The sequence below is a fragment of the Mustela erminea genome, chromosome 18 (genome assembly GCF_009829155.1).
Source record: "Mustela erminea isolate mMusErm1 chromosome 18, mMusErm1.Pri, whole genome shotgun sequence".
Lineage (NCBI taxonomy): Eukaryota > Metazoa > Chordata > Mammalia > Carnivora > Mustelidae > Mustela > Mustela erminea.
The window spans coordinates 10,809,933-10,831,839 of record NC_045631.1 but is presented as its reverse complement, the minus strand read 5'-3'; the positions used below and the strand labels follow the sequence as shown (position 1 = coordinate 10,831,839).

Sequence of the window (21,907 nt, the reverse complement as noted above, 5' to 3'; positions counted from 1 at the left end):
GCAGAGTTCTCGTGAGTGGAGTATAATTTAATATTCTGTTACAAGTTCAGAGCCCTGTTTATTATAGGGACACTCCCTTCTTTAGGCCTGCCCTTTACCATATTTGGATTAAAATATGCAGAGATTAACTAGACACAACTGTTTAACTTCTGACTCCCTCACATGGTCAGTCAATCTAGTCAATCTAAATGCAATAATAAATTAGCATCTCATACTAATACAAAAATTCTGTTTTTCTTTCAGCTAGAAGGTCACCTATTGGTGCTTCTACAATTACTTGTGATAGTAAAAATAGTTTATATTTTTCTAATCCTTAAAAATATGAGGAATTTAAAAAATATTAAAAAAAGAAGTGGCTCATAATATGCATGCTATTATTTGATATTTATATTTCCACTCACATTTGAAAACATTTCTATTCTGAAATAAGTTTAAATCCATTTCATCATCGGAGGACATTTGAATCTCACTTCCAAAAACAGCCAAAGACAGACAGATCCTAAGAGACCTTCTCCTCTACTGAAATAGCATTCTTTCAGTAGCTTTTTCATGGTCAGAGACACAAGAACCAAATAAATGATCCCTGGGACTTAAAAAGCTACTTTGAAGTATGCTTTTATTTCTTTCTGATTGAGCTTTTGATAATTGCATCTATTTCTTTAGGAATCATCCTCATTTTTTGCCTTAATTCTAAAGGAAAAGCAACTGGGAGTAATTTTCAAGTCTTTGTAATGCTTGAAAATGTCTTGGTGGCATGCTATTTATACTAACTAAATTAGGAGTTTATTGTAATACACAGTCTAACTTACTGGCAGCACAGACTTTTCATTGGAATGTGTTACTCAATAGGCGGCCTTATTAGGGGAAACTATCCAGAATACTAAGATGATTACATGCCTTTGGAAAAATGACTCTGAACCAAATCAGATTTGATTTCATGTTCAATCATCCAGAAAGGCAAATACGTTCAAGTACTGGAAATATTATGTACTAGTAATGCCACATTGTTTGATAGGAGTACAACAAGAGAAATTCATTACAACCAAAGAAAAGTTTGATTTATAATGAAATTTCCCACATGTTATCTCAGTTTATTCATATATTCACTTTTCAAGATAGGGTGGGTTAAGTATTGACATTCCCATTGCAGTGTTAAAGGAAAAGTCCCTCAGCTACCAGGAGAAAATCGAGCTGGGACCCAAGTTTTCTGATTGTAAGCCCAGTGTTTTTTACAGAACAGGGTGCTTCCTGTTATTTTTGGACTTTCCCAAAGTTCTAATTTTGTTCTTTTGGAATTCACATAAGCAGTTACTACAGTGTGCTCAGGAAACAACAAGCATATAAACAAAACACATGTTGGAGAATATAAAATGTGACTGTTTCATAGTACTTAATAAACTAATACCTATGTTCTTCCTTTAAAAAATTGTAATACAGAGCTAGAGAAAGCAAAATAATGAAATCCAAATTTACACATTAAAATTTCCATTCTAACCTAAGAAAATGCCTCTGTAGCCTTTAATTTTCTATCCACATCAACTTACACAGAACACTTCAGTGTAGAGATTCTGAAAACAAGCCTAAATGTTAACAAATGATAGTTGTACTGTATACTTTTGTTTTAAGAGTTGTAACTATGGCGAATTATTAACACTTGGTTATGTTTTATTTCTTTTCTGCTGATTGTGGTTAGTTCTGTCCTTTGCCCTAGTCTCTCTGGAAATGCTGCCTTCGTTATTTACTCGTAGCTGGCACAAATGACTGGCATTTCGTGGCTTGTTTTATGGAATTTTAACAGATCAACACTTTGAAGCACATTTAACGTTCACAAATGAAGTTTCCGTTACATGTCAAAATGAATAACTTTTTTGAGAGTTAAAGAATTACAGCAATTCCGTCCTATACTTACCTTGTTTATTGTGTACAGTTCGTCTTCTGCGGAAAGCTTTATTAGAAAAAAAGGAGAGCATTTCCTTAGAACTAGAGCAACAGAGGCTTTTCATACTCTTATACCAAGTTAACTTCCAAAAGATTTTTAACTCCCTGTTTCCCAAAGCACACCAAATTTTTGAACTCTACAATCTAAAAATTTTTATTAGTCTAATTCTTTTTTGAAAATTCAAAGAACTGATGGTATACAAAGTGGAACCCTTTCTAGTCATCACCATCTCACTATTAGGTTGAATATTTAATGTTCGGAAGTATTTAAAAGAATAAAAGCCTAGTAATTTCCAGCACTACAAATGTTTTGTAGGGGTGATGGTGCCTGATTTATTAGTAAAATAATGTAGTATAAAACAAATTGAGAATAAATTTTTCATAGTCTTGTTCATCCAATAAATGTATGCAAAAAATTTTGTAGGAGACACATTTAAGTTGTTGTTTACAAAATAGTATGACTGGAGGACAAGGAGGGTCTTCTCTCCAATATTACATATAAGGAGGTTATCTCATTCATAATTCAGTTGTCCAGCAGTCATGTAATTAATCAAACTACTCTCACTATTAAATTTTTTCCTTCCTTTGTGGCCCTCTTGCTGTCACGCATTCTGACCAACTTTCCAGATGAAAACAAATCAATGTAGCCAAAACAAGATCAGTATAATACAGGTAATTTATACACTGCTAGTAAAGATTCCACATTGACCATGTCAGTAGTCCTGACAGACGTAACACACATGTTGCTCATAGTGGGTTTAAAGTATTTGTTTTTAATGAGAAATCCATTTTTGGGGTGTGTGTGGGGTATGTGTGTGTGTGTGTGTGTGTAAGGTAAAAATCGGTTTCCCCAAAGCTTTTAGTCATTTTTAAAGGTCTCTTTTTTGGAACCATGACAACTCACAAATCTTTTCAGACATTTTATTGTATGAAATCTTTTTCAGATTAAATGAAGACACTATTCCTTCAAAGTTATTCCTTAGTTTGGCATTCATACTTATTCTTTTTTTTTTTTTTTTAAAGGAGGGAGAGGGGCAGAGAGAGAAGGAGAGAGAGACTCATATGCATGTTCCACACCTAGTGGGGAGCCTGATGTAGGGCTCTATCTCACAACCCTGAGATCATGACAAGAGCCAAAATCAAGAGTCCGTGCCTTAATCGACTGAGCCACCCAGGTGCTCCTCATTCTTCTTCTGACTTAATCTTACAAGAGTTGGCCCTCCAACAACACAGGGGTTAGGGGTGTTGACCTCCAAGCAGTTGAAAATCCTTGTATAACTTCTGACTCCCCAACAACTTAAATTACTAATAGACTACTGCTGACTAGAAGCCTTACCAAGAGAAAATTAACACGTATTTTGTGTATGTATCATATACTGTCTCCTTACAATAAAGTAAGCTCAAGAAAAGAAAATGTTATTAAGAAAATCATGGCAGAGAAAATACATGTACAGTATCATACTCTAAAAAAATCCATATATAGGGGCTCCTGTGTAGCTCAGTCCTTGGGCGTCTCCCTTCAGCTCAGGTCATGATCCCAGGCTCTTGGGATCAAGCCCCACATCAGGCTCCCTGCTTGGTGGGAAGCCTGCTTCTCTCTCTCTCCCACTCCCTCTGCTTCTTGTGTTCCCTCTCTTGCTGTGTCTCTGTCAAATAAATAAATAAAATCTTTAAAACAAAAAAATGTGTAACTAGACCTGCATGGTTCAAACTTGTGCTGTTCAAGGGTCAACTGTACATGTCACATGGTTTCATAGTCCTAGGCCTGTGCCAATAACCTTCCCTCCATCTCTAGACCCTCTGCACATTTCTGTTCACCTATCCCAGTCTTCAAATGGTCAGAAGTTATACTAACAACAAAACATGTCTTGGACTCCAAGTGGAGCTAGGATTACTATTTCTGGCCTCTAGTAAACATTCAGTAAATAGCAACTGTTACCAAATAAAAGCTAACATTTACTGAGCATTTACTGTGTGCCAGAACTGTTCATTCTCTATTTTAAATACTTTGAGGACAGTTAATTAAATAGTTATATTGGGAAGCGAAATGTAGGTTTAGAGGAGGTCAATAACTTGCCCAAGACCAGAGGCCAGGCAGGGACCGTCTATCCTGTGAGGGTCAGAGCCCCTCACTGCACCATCCCGTTTCCTCCCCCCGGTCTCAATTGCTTGTTCTCCACCGAGCTTGCACAGCACAGGCCCAGCCTTACTGACTCCACTTGGATTTGCAGGGCCCTCTTTTCAACCCAGCCTCAGCTCTCCCACTGGCTGCCAAGCGACTTTAATTCCCAGCTATGACCAAGGGAGTTGAAACAAACCCCACGACCTGGTTTTGAGGCCTGTGGCCTTTGAGTTACTCTCTTCTAAGTGAACTCCCAGCATCTTACAAATTGATGTTTAGGACCTAAAATATACGTGCGCGTGGTTGGGATGGGGAGGGTGTGTTGGGCCTCCAGTCCTGGGTACACCTCAGCAGTGAACAGAAGCAGGTGTGTCCCTACAGCCATTCCTGTGCTACGTACCTCACAGTTGTGAGTGGGAGGTGCGTTAACGTTCTCCCTCCCAAGATAGCGAGCATGTGTCCTTCTCATCGCCCACGGGCCAGACGACACCATTTGCACCAATGACCCAAACGCAGCTAACCTCTGCGCCTGCGCAATTGGAGGCGCGGGTGGCGGCGCGTCTGCGTAAAGCTCGACTTCTCGCGCTTTTTCGGAGGCCGGGAAGTGGGCCGTAGCTGACTGGAGTGTGTCGGCGGGAGGCGACAGGCCGAAGACGACGGTTTTTCGAGGCGTAGGAACCTGAAGGTTGAAGTTGCGTGTCGTGTTGGCTGGAGGGTCATGAAGGGAAAGACGGTATTATCCCTGGTTACCAAACTCCCCCCGTCCCCAGATCAGTAGAGGTCGTTGGAAGAGAACTTAGCTCTGACTGGGCCGCCTAGGAGGAGCCGTAATAGGGCCTCCTGGTCGCCATTTGAGACAGTGGGCTTTGGCGGGGGGAACTGGGGGGAGGGTGTGTGTGTGTGTGTGTGTGCGCGCGCGCGCGCGCGTGCGTGTGCACATTGGACTTACTTTTTGCTCATCGACGCTGTCAGCCGCCATCGGGGTCCAGTTAGAAGTTAGGGTCGAGCAGTTCCGTGTTCCCGACTCCATGGTCTGGGGGAGGATGCTTATTTTGTTTGCGGGGTATTCAGAAATGTGATAGCCCTTGTAAGCCCCTCTCTGGTTCAGTGTGTGAGTTACCTTGGTATTTCTGTGATGAGAAAAAGTCGCACAACCTCTCTTTTTCTTCCTAGAATGACATCAAGAATGTTTTCTAAAGGGCTTGCTATATCCGGCTTCAAGCCGTGGATGTGGAAACAAAGCAGAAACCGTCTCTGCACTTAATGTTCCCCAAGTTTTATTTCTATAAGTGGTATTTGGACATTCATGTTTATCTCAGTACGATTTACATTGTTGTATTCATGTCTGTTTTCCTCATTGGACAGTGAGTTTAGGAACAGAAATTACCTTGTTTACATTTGTGTTTTGCCTTTTCATGTAATAGGTAAGTGTTTGTTGAATTCAATTGGGATTGAAATATATTGGGACGCTAAACATGGAAAAAATTACAACATACTTTGTTGTAGAAGAAAGAACAAAAAACCTTCTTTCACTTGTTGGAGTTATGTAGACACTGAATAGAAACTTGCCGTTATAATTATTCTGGATTTTGTGGCTTTAGTCTTTGATATTATATAATACAGGGGTCTCAAATTAGTGGCCAAAGCAAGTGATCTCCACAGTGTTTTAAAGTGAGATAGAGCTTGTTCTCATGCGGTTAGTTCAATTGTTTTTGTTTCTTTGGTTGCCTTGTAAGCATACCAGTTTGTCAGTGTTGTAGTCCATTTCCCTCTTTATAAATTTGTTTCAGAACTGTTGCTATTATGAGTCCTTGGCCCTAGAATACATTATGTAGAGTGTGTGAAAATCCGTGCATGTTTAGGAAGAGCGGTATAGCCACCTTAGTCCTAACCAATTTCGAACAGAGTTGGAAAAGCAGATTGTTACAAATTCTTATGCAGGAAGAAAAGGTGCTGTAAAGTGATTCCCTTATCAGGTTTGAAATCATAGTGTTAAATCCTAATTTCAGTAATTACTAGGCTGAGAATTTGATTTTTTTTGTTGATACAATTTGAGTTGCAAATTTCTTTCTTTGAAGATTTAGTCAAACAACTTCATTTGTAAATTTGGAATGCTGAAGAAACGTTACAGACTTTGATATTGAAAAAAATGAAGAGAAACCTAAGTGAAAATTCAACTCGAAGTACAGCAGGTATTGAACAATTATATTCAATTTTATTTATTAAATTTTTATTTTAAATTTTCTATATTTTATATACCATGTAAACTTTGTGAAGTTTATAGATGGGACATTTTGGAAGGAACTTTTTAAAAAGATTGAACATATGGTCTAGCCTCTTTACTTTTTAGGTCCAAGGAAATAAAATAACTTAGTCAAAACATTTAGTGGCAGAGGTAGGAGTAAAATGAAACATTCCTGGATTTACCCTAGCATTCTTTCTACAAACTTTATGTGCTTGAGTTGTTGTTCACTTTTAAGCTGAAAACATAGAAATAGATTTATTTCTATTTGTATTTGTGACTTTCTTATTTAAAATATTTCTATCTCCCTAACAACTTCCCCTACCGTTTCTGCTTTCCCGATTTATTAGTTAGTAAAAGGATAGAGGATAAGGATGAAGAGAATCAGGAGTGTAGTGATAATGCACAGTGAAGACAGTAATAGCGATTTATGATAGCTGTACTGTATTCTAGCATTTAATTATATGTATTAATTTATTTACTCCTTACACCAGCCCTCTGGGATAGGCATTATAATTATCATTCCTGTTTTCCAGATGAGAAACTTAGGCACAGAGAGGTTATGTAAGTAATTAATGAAGTGGCAGAGCCAGCATTTGGACCTAGGAATCTGGCTCTAGTGTTCATGCTATGAATTACTATATTTCCTGCCTTCTCTGTGTATGCCATAATAGCAGAATGAGTTAAGGAAATTGCCCAAATTTATACTTGGAAGTTGTGATTCAAACTCAGGCAGTCTGATTTCAGAGCTCACATAATTTTCCCAGCCTTTTGGCATACAGTTATCATAGAGTCTATATTTTCTCCATACTATACGTGTTGATAGATCAGCTAGGGTATGTTCTAGTGGCAAGATAATCTGAACTGAGATTTAGGAAGCTTGGGCCCTATCTAGGCACTGTGCAAGCTTTTCAGATCCCTTTTTGTCTGAGATCCCTTCTAGTTTTAGTGTTTATAAATTCTGACTTTTGGCTTGACTTGAGATCCCAGGCCTCCCAGCTAGAGGGCTTGGACGTAATATTTATTTATCCTCATGTGGATTGAATATTATCACTTTAAGCATTCAGAAAATGATCCCAGAAAATATGCATTACAGACACCGGGAGTGCATGTTAAAATTCAGAGTTTTGGATTCCAAACTAAATCTGTTGAAATAAAATCCATGAGAGTGGGGTCTAGGAACTGGCGTGTTAAGGAAAATTCCATGTAAATCTTAGTCAGACTAAAGTTGGAGAACCATGGCCCTAAAGGGTGTGCTGTCACAGTCCAAAGAGTGGTTAGGGTTTTGGAAAGCATGGGTCAGAGTTTGGTTCTCCCTCACCTCTACTGTATTTGAAGGGCCCCCCTCCAGTTGACATGGTAGTAAGAAGCACAGAAAGGAAATAAGGAAAACAAAAAGTGGATTTGGAAAGGGTTGGGGGGTGAGGAAGGAGATGGGAATTACTTCCAAACAAGTAAAGTTAAATCAGTGTTAATGTAGAACAGGAAAGGAGTTTTTAATAGAGACAAATGAGGTTATTTGGGACCTTAAAAAGAATGTAAAAATCAATGCAAAGATACAGAAATAGATCTGTAATAAGTATAAAATTAACATATAGAAGTAGACAAATCAAAGTTGTTATTATACACAATTATTCTATAACTAGATCTATCTGCCTATTATGTACTAATTTATTGGTACATTCAATTTAGGCTGTTTGCCTGTACCATTGTTCAATCAGAAGAAGAGGAATAGACAGCCATTAACATCCAATCCACTTACAAATGATCCAAGTAGCAGTACTGCTTCTGACAATTATGATTTCCCTCCTTTACCACCAGGTAAGGAAATACGGTGAAAATTTAAAAAAAATAGGAATTAAGATGATAGAAAATTAACATTTTAATTTTATTACAATGGAAATAGAAAGTTTATTTTTTTCTTCTTTCCGCTGTCCAAATATAGGGATTACTTGGCTCTTTCTGAACATTCCAGTACAGTAGTTTGAGTTTCCATGTCTACAAGGGTGGCTTAGCATTTAAATGGAGTATCTTAGATCTGAAGCCTTTGTTCTAATGAAGTTGTAACCCACATTGTAAAGATTTGTTTTTTTCTTTTTCAAGATATATGGATATTGTAACTTAGGCATGTGGTGATAAAGAGTGGTGAAACTCAAGTTGCCTCAGGAATTGGGATCTGTGTACACATGAACACAGGAAAAATGGGAGAAAATTTAGACTTTAGGAAGGATAGAAGCCTAAAATTTCTACTGCTTGGCTTTTTTCTCTTCTGAGCATTTTTGCTTCTCTTCATTTGTTACTTTATTTCTCTCATCCAGTTGGCTTCCTTATAACTTCATGAACTAAAGTTCAAGCCCATGAACTAAATTATCTTTGCTAGAAGTTAACATAGCCTTTTACTTCTAGTCCCCAGAGTCCACTGTTGACTGCCTTCTATATCTTTTGATTAAATTCTAAAGACAGCCTTTGGTTCAGCACCATCTTTTTAAGTAAGGTCACTAAAATTCTGGTTTAGCTTTATGATTAGGCCTCTCATCTCTGCAACAGTTAGCTGTGGTGGTGAGTGCTGAGAGGTCTTAATGTTTGCTGACTTTTTATTCCTCTTCAGAAAAAGGCACGGACAGACAGGTATTCTGAAATATACTTGGTATATGCTGATTGTATACATTTATATATTTTTGAGGATACCTTAAAAATCTTTAATAAGATATTTTGCAACTAGAATTTTAAAATTTCTCTCCCTTCCTCTCTCTCCCTCACCCCTCCAGGCCTTTGTCTGCTTGTAAATCTATAATTATTTTCTTTTCTTCCACATTTGAGGAATTTAAAGTAGGAATTTTATATTATTTTCATTTTTATTGACAAAAGAAAAAATCTGTATGGATGTGCATAAATTGGCATTTATCTGATCATCCTCTGCCATCTAAAAAAATTCTCTGACATTTAAAGTATTTTTATAAATAGCATGAATGTAGTCCTCCATAGGGAAATGTTCATCCTCCTGAAATACTGAACTGTCCAAGCTCTGAGCAGGATTAAAATCTGTCAGAGATGTAATATGATTCTTATATTGGGTAAGAGATACGGCTAGATCAGTTTTTTTTCAAATTTTCATCTTGATCCATTAGTTTGGATGGGAAGCAATCTTTAAAGAAGGAAATAGAAGAGAATAGAGTAGAATAGAAAATGTCAGGGTGCATCACACATGGTAAGGATACAAACTGATATTTCAGTTTTGTTATGTTCTCTCTCCTTTGTCTCTCTCTCTCTCTGTGTCTCTCATGTACACCATGCATGTGTGTACGTGTGTGTGTGTGCATATTTTCGGGCTATGATGTACTTTTTGCTGTGGGTTGGGTTCAAAAAAATTGAAGAAATATTGATTACACTAAATTCATGCTACAAAGTACAAGGTACTACACTAGAACTGATCATGGAAAAGATACAGATTAAACTACTACCTTTGTTTAAAATATAATGAGAAAGGAAGACATCTATGAAAATTAATAAGGCAGGCTGTGACAAATTCCACAACAAAGTGCTGTTTGAAGAACATACCCATATCTTCCAAGTCCTTTTCTTCTCTAGGCTTTTAGTTTTCCACCTATTAAATAAATATGAAGTGATTATTTTTAAAAAATGATACATATCTTACTTTTGTCTATGCTATTTGTATCTTTTGAGATTGGGCTTGGGAAGCTGTGAATCCAGAGTTTCCTCCTTCAATGAAAACAGTGAACACAGGGTAGGTGGAAAAATATATACCACTGACTATATGTGTCTGTTACTGACTGATGTTATTCTTCATTGTATATTTTACATTTCTCAGTTTGGAAACAAACTGTTAATGTTTAATAAGACCTATTTCTTTGAAAGGCAAATACCACATTCAGTTTCTCATCCTCTGAGAAGTCAAGATTCCGTGTCTAAGTCTATTCAATTAAATACTGAAAGAAGCAAGAGTCACTGGAGGTGAGTTTACTTAAGATTTCTCTTTTTTCTATCCCTTCTCCTTCCCCTCTTTTTCTCTCCTCCATTCCCTCTTCCTTCCTCAGGCAAAATTACCTTAGGAAATTTTAAAGCTAAATAGTAACTAACCCCATAGCAGTATTAGCTACGTTTTATAAAAGAAGTTTAAAAATGCTATATAAGACTTTAAAAATAGGCAAATTTTTAAAAAATGGGCAAATTTGTCAGTGAATATGTTTCCAAAGCATTCTTCACGTTATATCGAAATTTCTGCCTATATTTGTCATCATGCTACAGATCATTAATAATCTAATTGGCAGTAGGTAAAGAGTCAGGAATAACTGTATTTTAGTGTTGGATATATTTAGGAATTGCCAACCAAATAGAATGGTGAATTTCACCCTAGTAAGACAGTCAGCTCCATAAACAGAACAGAGTAAGAAAGAAAGATGATGACCAAAATGTGTGTACATAAACAGTGGTAGGTTCTCAGGAAATGAAGATGACCGTTAAGAAAGATGGTGAGAATGCTCCTGGATTATTGCTTAAGAGTCTAAGTTTAATCCCTAAATATGATGAAAAAATAAATAGTTAGGGAAAGGACATGGGTTATTTGTTAGGTTGGATTTTAGTATTCTTGAATAACTAGTAACTACCGAAGGAAATAATTTTGGGAACAAAATATTAGAGAAACAACATCAAATATATATCTTCTATCAGTCTTGTTTAGTGCTATGGTACATTATTTTAATAATCCTTACAGCAATCCTGTAAAGTTAACCTTACCTTCACTTTTATTCGAGATACCATATTTTTTAAAGGGGAGAAACATTAATAAAATACTTAATAAGTACATCAAAACAATATATATATATACATTTTTTTTAAAGATTTTATTTATTTATTTGACAGAGAGAAATCACAAGTAGGCAGAGAGGCAGGCAGAGAGAGAGGAAGGGAAGCAGGCCCCCTGCTGAGCAGAGAGCCCGATGTGGGACTCGATCCCAGGACCCTGGAATCATGACCTGAGCCGAAGGCAGCGGCTTAACCCACTGAGCCACCCAGGCGTCCCAAACAATATATATATTTTAAAATTAGTTTTGGTCATGCTGGTTTCCTCAGAACCAGTTAGTTACATTCTTTAGAACCAGGGCTTATTACCTAGGCCATTCAGTGGTTTGAGATCGTCCTCAAAGGCACAGTTTCAGCTGCAGATGCTGTAACAAAATGCCTTCTGACTGGCATTTGAGAATTAGGTAACATTGTAATATGGACAGGCAGTCAGTATTAGATATTCCAATTTGAAATCATAGATAATCTATCAGACAGTTGGACTATCACAACAGATAATCCAGGAGCAAAAAGCATTTGAAAACCCAGGTAGGTGGCTGATAATCTGCTGAAGCTCTGGTTCTCTGCTTAGGTTTAGAATCTCTGCTTTATCTTCACATCCATGTAGCCCCCGTTAACAGCTTGTTCTTGGGATCTCATTGAACACCTAGATCCAAAGAGAAGGATCCAAAGCAGACACTACCCTTCCCTTCTCCGAAGCCACTACAGCTTTAGTACCTTTCATGGTCTGGTTGGGATTTGAGGACGTGGCTGAGCTAGATTGGCTGCTGAAGCAGCATCCTTGTGTGGGCTCAGTCAGGAAGGTCAAAGGACTGTGGTTCTTCCAGGGCTTGTTCCCAGGCCAGGAGCGCCTCCTAGACAAAAATGTGGGAAGAAGTTAAAATGCATTATCAGTAAGGAGCTGTGAGGGGTGCTTGGGTGGCTCAGTGGGTTAAAGCCTCCGCCCTTGGTTCGGATCCTGGGATCATGCTCCATATTGGGCTCTCTGCTCAGCAGGGAGTCGGCTTCCTCCTCTCTCTCTGCCTGCCTCTCTGCCTACTTGTCTGTCAAATAAATAAATAAAATCTTAAAAAAAAATAAGGAGTTGTGAAACAAAGAAGCTTTTCTAAATTGAATAATAAACATAATTTTTATAGCCATGAGAGGAGAAAGGCGAAGTTTGGTTTCTGTTCTCTCTACTGAATATAAAATTGCTGTCATATGAAGAGGTGGTGAATGTAGGAAGAATTTTAAAGAGGTGTATCAGACAGTTAATTAATAAAAATACAAGTAATTTTTTTCTAGATATTTTGAAGTTTGTGAGATTTATCAACTTTTAAAGGTTTGAAATTATTCATGATTTCTCCTGTCCTTATTTTCATACCTAATTTTGCACCCAATTTACTTAAGAAGGCTGCCCACATTAACAAGCTTCACGCCCCATACAATCTGGACTTGTGCCTGGTCACTGGGGAACCTCTATTATTTTCTCTAATAAGAGATGAGTTGTATTATTTGCCCCCTTGTAATACCAGTGATATTTTCAGGAAAATTACCCAGAAATAAAAGTTCTAATCAAAGTTATCTACACTGCTTGTATTTATTCTCCTTGTGATTTAAAATCACCTATAAGCCATAACTTAACTTGTTAAAATTTTATTGTAGAAAATTTAAAAAATAAATGCATAAAGAAGCAGGCAAATATCCTCAGAATCTTAACCACTCAGAGACAACCACTGTCTTTGAAAGCCTATAGTTAAAAAAATATACTTTATAACACTAAGCTCTGAGTTGGGAGACTAGGATTCTCTGGGTTCCAGATTGACAATAACTTGCTGTATAACTTCAGGCAAGTTACTTCCTCGGTTTTATCACCTAAAAAGAGAGGTAGGATCTATTGTAGAGTTGTTGTGATAATGTATTTGGAAGTTCCAACTAGTCAATAGTTACAAAGTACTTTATAAATCATAATTTTTCACTATTAATTTTTAAAAAGAAGATGTATATAGAAACAAAAAACCAATATTAATTTAAAAAAATCTATTACAGCTACAAGGATGGCAGCAAAAATACCAGCTGGAAAACATCGGACATAAATGATGTTAGGCCTCAATGCAAAAGAACAAACCTGGTGGCAAATGATGGAATAAATTCCTGTTGGGGAGCTCAGCAAGGGAAACAATTAAGAATATCAGAACCTCCTAACTTATCTCACCAAAGAGAAGCCAAAGTACTCAGACAAACACATTCGTCAGAAATACCTGGCTCCACAATGAGAGGTCTAAACAAAAGCAGTGCTTTACAGGCATTTAAACCAAGTTTTCAACAAAGTTTATTTAAGAAGAAAATGTTGGATGATATTCCAGAAAAAAGTAGTCTTAAGGTAAACCTTATAAATATGGATCATTTACATTTAAAAATATGAGATAAATACTTAAATTACAGAGATAAGAGCATTTAAAAATCAATCTCATGGCATGCATTACATGATTAACACAAAAACCTGGTCCCTGGTGTAGATAAAGGTTTCAAAATATTTTCTTTGTGATTATGAATGACTGTTCCTTTTCATAGTTGCCTTAGAGTGTCCTACGGGTTCTGAATCTCACTGTTGACTCATTATTGAGATGATGAGAATTTATCCACTACTTACAGAAATTTCTCCCAGTTCCTTATGAGTCAGTCTAATTTTTTGTAAGAGGTCAGCAAACTCTTTTTTTAAAGGGCCAGATAGTAAATATTTTTTTACTTTAAAGTCATATTGTCTCAAGTATACCACTTAGCTCTACCATTGTAGTTTGAAAGCAACCATAGACAATACATAAATAATAGACTTGGCTGTGTTCCAATAAAAGTTTACGAAAACAGACAACAGGTTCGATTTGGACTGCAAGCCAGAGTTTATTTTATTTTTCCAGCTTCATAATCTATAATCTACAAATATATACTAGCCATTTCAGACCTTTCACAATTCTCAACAGGATATGCACTCTAATATGACTCTGCTTTGGTTTATTTTTTTTCCCTATATCTATACATCAGCCTTACTTCCTCCTCTCACCACCCTTTGCTCTAACTGTTCTTTGTAAATATCTTCTATATATTTTGTGTGCTGGTTGTTCACTACCTTCCTTTCCTTGTACCCTGGCCCAACACTCTGAGGGTTTTGAAGGGGCGGGTGTGGGAGGTGGGGGAACCAGGTGGTGGGTATTGGAGAGGGCATGGATTGCATGGAGCACTGGGTGTGGTGCAAAATAATGAATACTGTTACACTGAAAAAATTTAAAATAAATAAATAAATAAATAAATAAATTTTTTTTTAAAAAAAGATTCTTTACTTTCCACTCTCCGTGCTCTGGAAGGCTGAGTTGTCCTATGTAGTGTAGCTTCCTGAGGTCCCCAGGCTAGTTCTTGTTAGGGGTCAGCCAATGGGAGTCACTGGCCGGAAATCAGAGGGAGAGAGAGAGGTTGGGTTTTCCTGTTTTCTCCCTGTTTAAATGTTGTATTGTGGGCAGTAGCTGTCCCCAAATGGTACAGCTCTTCCATGAGTCCAGCTTTCACAGGTGTGATAATTTTATTTCTTTCCCTTGTCCTTTCAGCCTAAGAATAATGGAAGTCTCTTATTGTTGTTAGTCTCGAGGGCTTCAGTACCCTGTTTGTTTTGCCCATACACCTGTTAAGAAGTCTTTTCAACAATTGGGGTAATTTTTTTTTTTTTTTTTTGCTAGAAATCTGACTAATGTAACATATATCACAGTGGCTTTCAACCTTATATTTCCTTGTACAAAAGAATGATAGTTACCTTAGTAACAATTGTTCATTATGGCAGTAGCTCTCAATGAGAGGTATTCGTATCTTGGTTAGGAAGGGGAGGAGGAGGGAAGGTAACTGTAGTTAGAAAAAAAAGTCCCATCAAGTGTTCTTTGATGTACTGCCACCCTCACAAGGGAAAGTACCCTCTTCCCCCCTGAAATTCGTACTTGACATACTTTATTCTTAGTTGATCTTTAAAAATGCCAAATACATTCTCATCTTAGGGCCTTTATATTTTGTTGTTACCTCCACCCTCACTTAACAACCTATTTAAAATAATAATTCCTATTTCTCTTTATCCTTTTACTCTGTTTTTCTTGAATTCATAGGATATATTAATTCCTGACATTCTATTATGTATTTATTTGTTTATTTTCTGAATACTCCATTAGAGGGCAATATTGATGAGGTATCTTGTCTGTTTTGTTCAGTGGTGGTTCCTCATTAGCTGTGTTTGGCACATAGTAAATGCCAGTAAGTACTTTTGGAATGAACGAGTGAGTGTGTTTGGCTCCCCTGTTAGAGTGTGAACACATTAGGGAAAGGAACTGTGTTCTATGCACCTGTGTTTATCAGAGGATTGGCACACAAAGCTCTAAAAATATTCAGTGAATAAATAAATGAGTGCGTGAATGTCCATATAGATAATTTTCTTCTTGGTTTATTGTCTTCAAGTATATCCTAGTTTCTCCTCCTATAAACTGCTAATGATGTCTTTAATTTAAGGGAGTAACTACTAAAATTTTCAATATTTTCTTATATATTCTATACATAAGGACCTAGGACCTTTACATGGAAAGTGAAGGAGTATGACAAGAAAAAAAAAATGAATAGCTTCTCAGCCTTTTGGCTAAGATAAGTGTAAAAAAAAGGGGGGGGGTTTCTAATGCTATGTTTTTATTTTTCAGAAGGGAAGCTCATTTTATCAGTTAAAGCTCAAGGAAAAAGATAATTCTTTAAGAATTATATCTGCAGTTATTGAAAGCATGAAGTACTGGCGTGAACGTGCACAGAAAACTGTACTTCTTTTTGAAATATTGGGTAGGTAAACCTCAAACTATTTGGACAATATTTTTAAAGGTCTATAGAATACCTAGGGGATCTTAAAAATAAAATTTGGAAAAGGATATTAAGGTTTATTAGGATTTTCTTTATTTCTTAAATTTGTTATTGATTTGTGTGACTTAAGACGTATTTAGTTATTTTTGGTAGTATTCTTCTGATTCATAATGTTAAAATGGGAAAGATTGTTACAGGGGCTCTGTCTTAACTCCTGAGTTGAATAGGGCCAGAAATTTAGTTTTCCTTATATTTAACAGTTTCAGAGATATTGTTCCCGCTTAATAGGTAGTCTGTATTATTGTATAAATAAAACTAGAAGAGCTTTGTGTAGGAATAGTTATTTAAATATTAGTTCCCACTGGTAAATTTTATTTGCATTTTACCAGCACTGATTTTCTCCCCTATTTTAATGTTGCTTAGCTGTTCTCGATTCAGCTGTTACACCTGGTCCATATTATTCAAAGACCTTCCTTATGAGAGATGGGAAAAACACTCTGCCTTGTGTATTTTATGAAATAGTGAGTATTTGTTTAAATATTCTTTGCAAAGCTTGTGCCAACCAAACATACAAAGGCTGGCTATATTTCCATCAGAGTAGAAATTCTGTTAACAATTTGGTATTACTTTCAATATTTTGTTTGGTTCTAATTCTGACTTTAAAGTTTATTTGTTCAGCTAATAGAGATAACCTACTGTGTGCCAGGTGCTGTACTAGATGCAAGGGATACAAAGTAGAATACAAGTGCTAAACAGCTCTTTCTCTTAGAATTTATTGTAGTCTCAGATAGAAAGAGGTACATAAATATTACACTGTGGTATGATAAGTGGTAGGTAGAGGTATGTACAGTGTGCTATAAAATAGACAGGATGGGGCAGATCAGAGAAAGACATTTCAAGAATGTAGTAACCTATCTTACATGTTTAAAGAGTAATAAATAAATAATAATAATAAAAATATATAATAAATAAATAAAGAGTAATAAATGAAGCCAAAGTGTGTGGGAGGTGGGAGGAATGAATTCTTAGGTAAGAGGGCAGCATATGCAAGGACATGAAGCTGGGAGCATGGATAATCAACAGAGTGTGGAAGGACAGTGGTTCTGAAGTTGGAGGAAGGCAGGGAGTGGGCTGGGATTTAGGAAAGATTCTTGGTGACGAATGAGGCTGCAGGTGACAAAGGAGGCTGGAGATTTTGTAAAACTTCCATACTTTGTAGAAGAGTTTGATATTAATTTTGAAATCAGATTTGGATTCCAATTTTTACCCTACTATTTACTAGCTTTATGACCTTGAGTAAGCTGCTTAAATTCCCCGAGTTTTTTTTAATCTGTAAAATGGGAAGATAATTCCTACTGAAAGGTTGTTTTGGAGATTAGATAATAAAATATATGAATGTACATTTTCTGACACATAGTAGATGAAAAAGAAGTAATTATATTACTAATTTCTATAATATCTTTAATGCTTATTTTTCTCTAGTCTGTTAAGTTTAAAAATCTTTTATTGAGGTCACCTGGGTGGCTCACTTGGTTGGGCGTCTGCCTTCGGCCCAGGTCATGGTCCCGGGGTCTTGGGATTGAGTTCCGCATCAGGCTTCCTGCTCAAGCCGGGAGTCTGCTTCTCCCTCTGCCTCCTCTTCCTCTGTTTCTCATGAATAAATGAATAGAATCTTTTTAAAAAATCTTTTATTGAAGTAGAACATATACCTAAAAGTATACAAATCATAATTGTACAGTTCTGTGATGTGCCTATGACATATCACAAAGTGGACATTACCAAGGCTAAGAAAAAGAACATTGCTGTCACTCCATGCATCCTGTGTCTCCTCTCATTCTCTACCTCCTCTCTCCTACCTAAAAGCAACTACTATGCTGATTTTTAATATCACAAAACAAATCTGTTTAGTATTGAACCTTTTATAAATAGTATTATATGGTATGTCTTTAAAGTCTGTCCCTCAACACAATGCTTGTAAGATTCATCTGATATTTTGTGTAGCTGTAGTCTATTTATTTCTATTTCCATGTACAATATTCTGTTGCAAAACAATTTAGCTTTCTATTCTACTGTTGGTGATATCCACGTTTCCAGATTTTTTGCTGTTATGAATAATATTCTATGAATAGTCTTGTATATATCTCTTGTGCATATACACATATTTCTGTTAAGCATATACCTAGAAGTAAAATCACTGCATCATAGTTCATGTGTATGTTCCAATATAGTAGTTATTTATTACTAAGTTATTTACTACTAAGTTATTTACTACTAAGAATTTTCCAAAGCTTTGTACTTATTTAGACTCTCACAATCAGTGTAGACGAATTAAGTTTTTCTGCATTCTTATCAACACTTAGTACTGTCAGTCTTTTTTATTTCAGCTATGTAGGTTTTTAGTGCTACCTTACTTTTCTGCAGTTCCTGATAACTAATGAGGTTGAACACCTTGTATGTTTACTGGCCACTTAGACACCTTCTTCTGTAAAGTCTTTTCAGGCCTCTTGCTCTTTTCTATTGAATTATTGTTTTATCCTTACTGATTTATCAGAGGTTTTTTGTGTGTGACCATTTTGGGTACAATTTTTTGTCCATTATTTGTATTGCAAATTTTTTCTCATACTCCATAGTTTGCTTTTTCAGTCTTTTATTTTTTTTAAAGATGTATTTATTTATTTGACAGAGACACAGTGAGAGAGGAAATACAGGCAAAGGAGTGAGAGAGGGAGAAACAGGCTTCCCGCCAAGTAGGGAGCCCGAGTGGGGCTCGATGCCAGGCTTGATCATGACCCAAGCTGAAGGCAGATGCTTAATGACTGAGCCATACGGGGCCCTGCTTTTTTAGTCATAGTGATGGCTGTTGAGGAACAGAAATTCTGCTTTTTAATAAAGCCTTTTTAGAAATTATGAATACCTAGTGTTTTATACCTAGTGTTTTTTATGACCATTTGGTGAAGGGAATTCCAGAATACTCACCTTTAATTAATGATTCAGAAGATTTGATGCTGGCTGGTCTTTTTCCATTTTACTAGTCCCATAAAAGGTGTAGCCCTTTTGGATACCAACCCTAAGCCAAGGGTGAGAGTGAGAATGGTGTTAATTAAAGGTGAGTATTCTGGAATTCCCTTCACCAAATGGTCAAGCCAAGGGTGAGAGTGAGAATGGTGACCAGAATCTCTTTTCCTTGGGAGCCTCTGATTCCTTTTTTTCTCTCCCAGTCCTAGGAGACTGTCAAAACCTCTGCTCAGTTTCTTAGACTCTCAACTGCCTTGGCTGTTCTTGACAGATAATCTCAAGGGGAAACATTCCTAAATGTCAAGCCCCACTTTGCACTTCTGTCTTTTCCCAGATGGGAGTCTCTCTATTCCCTCACTGCATTGGTAGCTCTCTAATGTCTATGAGGAGATTTAAAAATATCTCATCCACCTATTTGAGTTGTTCTTAGCTAGAGAGTTGGTGTGAACTACCTGATCTGCTGTTTATTGGAAGTGGAACTCTAGCAGTCTAATAAAGTGAATAATTCATGTGCCATTACATTGGGAGTTATTCAGTCTTTTAAGACCAATAGTTTACCAGCTTGTAAGAAGCCCTACTCAAGTGAATGTCTTTCTTCTGTGGCAGGACACCCATATATTCCTAGCTATCTTGGTCTTACAGGCAGTGGGGCCCTAAATCAGGTTACAGCTTTTTGGGGTGATTCATATTTAGTTGGTCATATGATTAGTTTTAAAAAACTGAAATTCAGATGAAGTAAATAATAACTTCTTTGATATTTATTTTTTTAAAAACAGGATCGTGAACTTCCAAGACTGATTAGAGGCCGAGTTCATAGGTGTGTTGGAAACTATGACCAGAAAAAGAATATTTTCAAATGTGTTTCTGTTAGACCAGCATCTGTTTCTGAACAAAAAACTTTCCAAGCCTTTGTTAAAATTGTAGATACTGAGATGAAATATTATACTGATACAATGAATGAAATTTAAATAGTAATAAGGGAAGTTTAAATATAATTTAAAGCATTTTCTTATTGTTTAAATGATCATCTCCATACTTATAGCTGCTGTTTTTTGTAGTTCATTTGTTGAATTAAAACATTTCAATCTTTTTAAATGTGGAGTTTTTTTTTTTTAATGAAAATGGTACATTTGCTAAAATTAAACAACCATTTCTAGGTAAAAATCCTCAAAATAGTAGGAATAGATGCTTATTTAACATGATGTAATAATATATTTGAGTCAGCCCAAAAGCCAACATCAAGCTTAATGGGAAAATATAGGGACATTCCCACTAAAATCAGGAATAAGTCAAGGGTACCCACTCTCAGTACTGTTACTTGGAAGGAGAGGTAAACCATGAAAGACTATGGACTCTGAAAAACAACCTGAGGGTCTTGAAGGGAGGGGTAGGAGGTTGGGGGAACAAGGTGGTGGGTATTAGGGAGAACCTGTATTGCATGGAGCACTGGGTGTGGTGCAAAAACAATGAATATGCTGAAAAGAAATAAAAAATTAAAAAAAAAAAGAAAGAAAGTGGGTGGTAGAGAACATAGAGATACAGCATCAAAGGCAAGTACTCCAGAGGAGGCCAGAGACAGAGAAGGTCTGTGCCAGCAGGTGTGAAAGCTCCTGAGATAAAGACCTAACAGATCAAAGGGAGCTGCTCAGACAGGCTGGAGCCCTTGAGAAGATGTCTTTGAAGGGAGGGGTGTATCGAGAGGTGCCTTGGGGCACTGTTATGCTGAAAAGAAATTAAAAAAAAATGTAAGCAGGAAAAAAAAAAGAAAATACTGGTCTTAAATAGATTTCCAAAAATGCTAATAAAATAGATACTAGATTAAAAAAAGAATTATGTAAGAACTGTCTATGCAGTTTATTTAATTATTTCAAATATTTAGTGTGCATATGTAATATATATTTGTATACTTATGTATAATTTACACTTAATTCTCTATTTTCCTATATCTGTCCTTCTAAAATGCATCTGCACTCTGGTCTTTCCTCCCTACCTCCTCTCCCTGCCCTCATGTTTAAGATCGCAATTGCTCACCGCTCTATAAAACAAGTAAGTGGAGGGGAGTAATAGTCTCCAGCTTCAAAAGCAATCAATTACGATGGAGAAATCCCTTGGAAGGTACATGGAAGGAGGATGCAGAGGATGATAGCAAGTTCTTGTCTGGCTTCGCAGTCACTGCCTTCTACCAAAGTTGTGATGCCAGTTGGGAGATCACATCCCAAAAAGATTGGTGTATACTTCTATGGAATATGAACCAGGACCCCACACATGGTGCTACTTCTCCCATAGCCATGATATATGGGTCTGGGAATCAAGAGGCGGTAGCAGGACTGACTTTTGTTATTATTACACCAAATGATGACCTCACAAAATTTTTGCTTCCCACCCCAATTTTAGGCTTCTGGTTTAGTGATCTTACTTTCTGTTATAGTCTGGGTTGCTCAAAATGCAAACAAAATCTTATTATTTGCTAGTATTTTTTTTGGTACTGTTATCTCACAGGAAGAGACAGAAGGGTATAAATAATGAAGAAAGGACAACCAATAAGTGGGGTGGGGTGGCTTATTAAGTTGACCACTACTGGTGAATAAGGCTTGTTGAAATGCATCATAGAACTGTCCAGCTTAGTGAAAATGGGAAGCGTATATTCCTTAGCTCCCACCACTTGTTTTTTTTTTAAGGGTTGACACATGGATCCTAGACTCCCTGACATCAGTATTATCAGTATTAAACTGGCTACCTGTGATATTCTACTCTGTGGAAGCAGAAAAACCTTATGACAAGACGCAATAATCAGGTAGAGCAGGCCTGAAGTAATATAGTTAGATTATATCTCTGTGAAGCTGGTTAAAGTCTGCGGAACTGGTTACTGCAGCTGTAGCTGGAATCAAAGATGTCTGAGAGAATCTGAAGTGCTGCAC

At 36.7% G+C, this 21,907-nt stretch overlaps 1 protein-coding gene across 1 annotated transcript; it reads left to right on the top strand.

The window, feature by feature from the left end:
* Window positions 1-5,430: 5,430 nt before the first annotated feature.
* LOC116577350 (spermatogenesis-associated protein 22-like) lies at window positions 5,431-20,016 on the top strand. The gene is made up of 9 exons (XM_032320396.1): window positions 5,431-6,036; window positions 6,139-6,252; window positions 7,995-8,123; window positions 9,987-10,047; window positions 10,179-10,274; window positions 13,152-13,485; window positions 15,824-15,956; window positions 16,398-16,495; window positions 19,766-20,016. The coding sequence occupies exons 2-9, from the start codon at window positions 6,210-6,212 to the stop codon at window positions 19,955-19,957; spliced, it is 1,086 nt and encodes a 361-aa protein (XP_032176287.1). The 5' UTR covers window positions 5,431-6,036; window positions 6,139-6,209; the 3' UTR covers window positions 19,958-20,016.
* Window positions 20,017-21,907: the final 1,891 nt, after the last annotated feature.

Bases quoted from the DNA above. Each gene is read 5' to 3' on its own strand.
- LOC116577350 (XM_032320396.1), top strand. From the start codon at position 6,210: ATGAAGAGAAACCTAAGTGAAAATTCAACTCGAAGTACAGCAG. The intron at 13,486-15,823 runs GTAAACCTTATA...TTTATTTTTCAG, and splicing joins CAGAAAAAAGTAGTCTTAAG to AAGGGAAGCTCATTTTATCA. The intron at 15,957-16,397 runs GTAGGTAAACCT...AATGTTGCTTAG, and splicing joins ACTTCTTTTTGAAATATTGG to CTGTTCTCGATTCAGCTGTT.